Below are 6,361 nucleotides of genomic sequence, written 5' to 3'. Positions count from 1 at the left end.
GATTCAAAATAAAAGTTTGTTGTGTAATATTTTTGTATTTCCACCGGTTCCAAGAAAGTTGTGAATAACAATTTGGGTGAATGATTCTCAACATATTTTATTTGACATAAGGAGAATAAAAAAAAGAATGGTGGATAATAATAATAATAATTATTATTATAATTTTTATTATCGCGCTTATCAAAGCGCCTGACTTTTGGTTTCCTCAGGTCGAGTGGACTGAAGTCGGAAACTGAGGGGTTCATCATGGTTTGCCAGGATGGTATATTCAACACCTTAGTCTACTGCAGTCGCGTGATGGTTATAGAGGCTCCTGACACAAGGTGCAGGGCCTGCCGCGAGGCGCCCGAGACCCTAATGGATTTATCTTCAGAGCATGATTAGTTGAAATTTCATCATCGATGAGCTCTACCGTCTCAGAGCCAGTACTAGAGTGTCACCAAGACTTAGCCAAAGATTCGGTAGATAATAACATTATCCTGAGGTGGGTTGAAGGGCACGACAGGAGTAAAAGTAATCGCATTGCCGACTCTTTAGCCAAGGAAGCGGCTGGACTAAAAATTTTAGGACTCAGTAGCACCTACGGCCTGATGAGTTCGACAATTGCGGAACCAGCCAAATGTTACATCCATGCTCAATCCCTAAAGAGATGGGATGGAATCAAAGGATGCAATCTTGCCAGGATCACCTTGGGCGACCCTGGGAAGCTGATGCCGATGAAAATTTCTGGCGATGACCAGGAAAAATCTACGCTTAACAGTAGGATTTCTGACTGGCCACTGTCAACTAAGGAAACACCTCTATAATATGGGACTAGTGGACACACTTATTTGCAGGATGCGTAAACAGGAAGATGAGACTGTCAGGTATGTCCTGTGCGACTGTCCGGAGTTATCGTCAATGACAGAGTGTGTGTTCGGCGAGTCTTGGCCTACACCTGCCGAAATAAAGGAGATGCCTCCCAGTGACCTGTCCACCTTTCTGGAAAGGACAGGGTGGACGATGACCTAGGAGGACAACTCCTCGGGAGGATGTACAATGGGTCACATGTGGCCTAAGTGCTGTGGGTCACTCACCCTCCCTACTCTACAGATACAGAAATTCTATCGATAACTCGTCCGCGAGTATCGTCCGCGTAAAGATGATAGCTACAATATCTTAAATCATTCACAAAATTTGAAGTACCTATATAGTGTGAATGAAAGTAGCCCAAAGATGCTCCTCTGAGAGACTCCTGAAACTACCTTCCAACAAGTCGACTCTTTATCATCCAGTTTCACCAACTGTGTTCTATTATGTAAGTATTAAGTCATTAACATACACCCAAATAATGTAACATTAAAAGAGGCATATTATGATTTATTAAATCGAATGCCTTTTAGTAGTCGAGCACAATCAATACACCCACTTTATTTTCATCAATAGCATCAATAATGTCATCTACCACATGAACCGGGTAAATTTTAATAATGGCTTGACTGCATACAGGCTGATTCACGGTGGATGGCACATTAGACGTTTCTGGTGAACCAGACAACGGATCACTTTGAAAATTTTATGGAGGGCATATTCGGACATTCTCTAGCCAAATAAAATATTTTCGACAATGCGGTGTTGCCGCTTCTATTAGAAAGCAGTAGCAACTTTGATTTGTCAAATGTAACACTCTGTATATAATATTATTTCTGAAATCTCCAACAATTGCCCGACAACTTTTCTTGATATTTCCCTATACCTATCTGTTACCGTTTTCGAAATAAAAATTAATTTCAATTTTTTTCTTCGAAAATCATGACTTCTAAAAATGCCGATATCTTTTAGTTAAGAAGTACTATGATATCGAAATTTGGTTTGGAGTTAGGTGATACTTGGACACTTCCCACACGTCAGCCTAATCTCCGTTACTTCAATACAGGGTGGTAAAAAAATACAGTTTTTTCGTTTGCTTGAAAAAGTTGCTGAAATTTGATTATTTTAAATGGAACACCCTGTATATTATTTCTTTCTATGTATATCATACTTATACCTAACTAATCAAGTTTCGGACTTATGAACATTTATTTGTGAAAATGTCCCTTCAGAATGGTATTTCCATTCGGTATTTGGTAAGCAGGCCATGATAACTATTTGACAGTAGCGTTGTGACATTCTCCTAATAATATCGACATTTTCGTCACTTCAGAAGTGACGATGGAACAAAACTATTCAAACGAAGTTCTTATGAATTTGTTTATTGTTTTTGGACAGTGTGACAAAATTATCAGCAGAACATGTAGAAAGTTCAATGAAATGTATCCGAATCTACCGCCAATGAACCTCAATAAATTTATACGAATTCAGAACAATTTCAATGCATTTGGATCAACTTTAAAAGCACCAAGAAACTTGCCTCGACCCGTAACTTTCGAAGACAACCAGATTAATGTCTTAGCATATTTTCACGCATTTCCCGAGTCCCCGAGTCATCGATAAGAAGTGCTGAAGAAGATTTGGGTATAAAATATTCATCGGTTCAAAGAATCTTGCGAAGACATAAAATGCATGATTATAAATTCACCAAAATTCAAGCAATGAAGCCTCAAGATCCTCAACAGAGAGCAGAATTTTGTGAAATGTTGTTGACACGCATTCAAGAAGATCCACTTTTTTTTAAATAAAATTATTTGGACTGATGAATCGAAATTTTCGAGAGAAGGGATTTTCAATAGAAAAAATCGTCATTATTGGTCCAGTGAAAATCCTCACGTCACAAAAGAAGCCGGATTTCAAGAAAAATTTAGTTTTAATGTCTTCTGCATGTTGATGGACAACAAATTGAGGTACGTGATATACGAGGAGTCATTAACATCCAGAAGCTACCTGAATATTTTGGAGAATACTGTAGACAGTTTCGTGGATAATCTGCCACTCGAAGATTATCGAAACTGTTGGTACCAACTAGACGGAGCTCCTGCACATTGCACAAGAGAAGTGAGCGCAGAACTGGATAGACTATTTGACGATCGGTGGATGAGGCGCTTGGGACCATGGAATTGGCCAGCGAGATCACCCGATCCTAATCCATTAGATTTTTATTTGTGGGGAATGTTTAAAGAAAAAGTTTACAAAATACCTGTGCGTTCGAGAGATGAATTGTTAGAAAGGATTGCCCAAACATTTGAAGATTTGGATCCCAATGAAATCAGATCTGCCACCACGAAAGTAGTCAACACCCGCATTTTAAAGTGCTTGGAAGTGAACGGCCAGCGATTCGAACATATTTTGAAATATTCCACATGATTGTTTTACATTTTTATAATTATTCATATCAATATTTCCAATTTCAAGTTTCTTGGTGCTTTTTTAAAGTTTATCCAAACATATTGAAATTGTTCTGAATTCGTATAAATTTCTTGAGGTTCATTGGCGGTAGATTCGGATACATTTCATTGAACTTTCTACATGTTCTGCTGATAATTTTGTCACACTGTCCAAAAATAATAAACAAATTCATAAGAACTTCGTTTGAATAGTTTTGTTCCTTCGTTTTGAAGGTATTTGCAACTTCTGAAGTGACGAAAATGTCGATATTATTAGGAGAATGTCACAACGCTACTGTCAAATAGTAATCATGGCCTGCTTACCAAATACCGAATGGAAATACCATTCTGAAGGGACATTTTCACAAATAAATGTTCATAAGTCCGAAACTTGACTAGTTAGGTATAGGTATGATATACATAGAAAAAAAGCAAATTTCAGCAGCTTTCCGAATTTTCAATAATATACAGAGTGTTCCATTTAAAATAATCAAATTTCAGCAACTTTCTCAAGCAAACGAAAAAACTGTATTTCTTTACCACCCTGTATTGAAGTAACGGAGATTAGGCTGACGTGTGGGAAGTGTCCAAGTATCACCTAACTCCAAACCAAATTTCGATATCATAGTACTTCTTAACCAAAAGATATCGGCATTTTTAGAAGTCATGATTTTCGAAGAAAAAAATTGAAATTAATTTTTATTTCGAAAACGGTAACAGATAGGTATAGGAATATATCAAGAAAAGTTGTCGGGCAATTGTTTGAGGTTCCAAAAATAATATTATATACAGAGTGTTCCATTTGAAAAATCAAAGTTGCTACTGCTTTCTAATAGAAGCGGCAACACCGCATTGTCGAAAATATTTTATTTGGCTAGAGAATGTCCGAATATGCCCTCCATTGAATTTTCAAAGTGATCCGTTGTCTGGTTCACCAGAAACGTCTAATGTGCCATCCACCGTGAATCAGCCTGTAGTCATGACAATTGTTAATCGCAATCTGTAAATTCAGTTGTTTATTGAAATTCGCAACAGACAAAGTAACATTCGCTAGTCTTTGGATCCAGCTGGTCAATACTGCTCCTTTGTGCTGATTAGGTTATGAGGAACAGTAACATAGAGATTTCTTATGGTTTAATAAGTGCAAACTTTGATTCTATGCTGTAGTCGAATATCAACAAAGTATGTTCTCTTATGAAGGTTAATATGTAATATATTCTGACATTATTTTTTTACTTTTCCTATTGTTGTCCTTTTCTGAAACAATTTAGATATTTGTTTGGATGTGGAAGAATGTTCATGTCATTGGCGTACATGAGTTTGGAAGTATATCTATTTTCGTCAATGTCATTCAAAAAAACGATAAATCACAAAGGTTTCAAGTTGGATCATTGATGAATGAATGAAAGTATGATGAATGAAGAGAGATATCCTTCACATTCGACATAACTCATATTATAAGGCCTCGTGCTGCTGTGGAAATTATAAAATCAGAAATTCCTCCTTATCATTTGGAGTTAGTTCGATCTAAAAATAATTTTTTTAGTAAAAATATCGAAGAAGGATAATGAGGATGTGGCTTCCATAGGAATAATTGTGGTTGCTCACAGCTGCCAGCCCATTGAGATTCCCTTCTGAGCTTCATAATAAAAAAAAACTACAAAATATATTCTTTACTAAAATAATTACTTTTCCAATGTAACAAAAACATTATTATAAATTTCAATGTGAAATTTTTCTAATAATATAAGAACCCTATCGATTTTTGATTCGTTATTTCTAATTGAAATACTTTATTCGTCTCCACACTTTGGAAGTTCGACATCCTGTTGTTTAGATTCTTCTTTATTATTCCAAGGCTGTACTTCTCCTGAGGCGAACACTATGTAGAATATTCCACATACAAAGTACACGGTGCTTGTGATTCCAAATATAATTGTCCAAAGCGATTTGTCTGTCTGTAATGTAATAACGACCATTAGATAAAAAATCATCAATTCGTTGGAGTGAAGTGTGGCACAGTGTCTAGCATAATAATTAGCTTTTTCCTATGGTACCTAGTAATGAAAGTTAGCCGATTTTTGGTAAATGATAGGAATCAGATTCTGAAATTGGCAAGGGTTGGTTTTTTCTGTATGCTCTATCGAATAAAAATAGTGCTGTTGCTGCAACACTTTCGGTTACCTTATTATAAATGGAACACCCTGTATATTTTCATAGTTATGAATACTTGATATGATTCTAGTATACAGTGCTTTTATTTTTTGAACAGGTTAACTCAAAAAATTGAAATTTGGGATAATGAAATTAATGCATGAATACTTTATTTTGAAATGAAATTGACAGATGAAACTTATTTTTGAAGCTCCTGACAGATGCTTCACAACCCTACAACTACTACAAAATGGCGGAACTTTCAATAATTGCTTGATTGCATTGATATTTAACCACATAATATGAGGTAATAAACTTGATATCACTTCAAAAGATGCTCGAAATGGTTGTCTTGGACTTCTTGACATATGAACAGCCTATCCGATATTTCACGCCGAACATTTTCGAATACAGTAACGTCAATATCTCTACACCTTCTGCTTCAAATATCCCTATAAAAAAGTCCAAAGGTGTCAAATCTGGCGAACGGGCTGGCCCTTCTGTAGGACCTCGACGGCCAATCCAACAACCGGAAAACGTAGTATCCAAATAGTTTCTTGCTTGTCTGGAGTAATGTGGTGGTGCTCCATCTTGGAATACAATATCCATATCGAATTCATTAAGATTCGCTTCGACGATTTCAGTGATGAAGGAGTCAACAGTAGTTTCCAGCATATCCAAATATAGTTGCCCTGTTAAATATTCCTGCCCAAACGTTAATTTATTCCGGATATTGGGTAAGTGTTTCCCGGAAAACGTGAGGGTTGGTTGGTGTCACTCCAATAACGGCAATTTTGTCTGTGAACATTGCCATTTAAAAAAATGAACATTCGTCACTAAAACAAATATTATGGAGATAGGTAGGATGCCTTGGTTTTCGTCATGATTTTGCAGAATTCTGTTCTTCG

At 36.4% G+C, this 6,361-nt stretch overlaps 1 protein-coding gene across 2 annotated transcripts in view; it reads right to left on the bottom strand.

Annotated features, from left to right (window-relative positions):
* Nucleotides 1–4,957: 4,957 nt before the first annotated feature.
* LOC111513562 (putative inorganic phosphate cotransporter) overlaps nucleotides 4,958–6,361 on the bottom strand; it is a 37,507-nt gene continuing 36,103 nt past the window's right edge. For both annotated transcript variants that reach the window (XM_074174396.1, XM_074174395.1), the window contains one exon: nucleotides 4,958–5,257. In XM_074174396.1, the coding sequence (XP_074030497.1) occupies nucleotides 5,093–5,257 (165 nt within the window). In that variant the 3' untranslated portion in view covers nucleotides 4,958–5,092. The remainder of the gene's footprint in view (nucleotides 5,258–6,361) is intronic.

The sequence above is a fragment of the Leptinotarsa decemlineata genome, unplaced genomic scaffold (genome assembly GCF_025532065.1).
Source record: "Leptinotarsa decemlineata unplaced genomic scaffold, Ldec_3_MD MMD2_tig00000576_RagTag_RagTag, whole genome shotgun sequence".
Taxonomy (NCBI): domain Eukaryota; kingdom Metazoa; phylum Arthropoda; class Insecta; order Coleoptera; family Chrysomelidae; genus Leptinotarsa; species Leptinotarsa decemlineata.
This window is presented reverse-complemented; position numbering and strand designations above follow the sequence as displayed.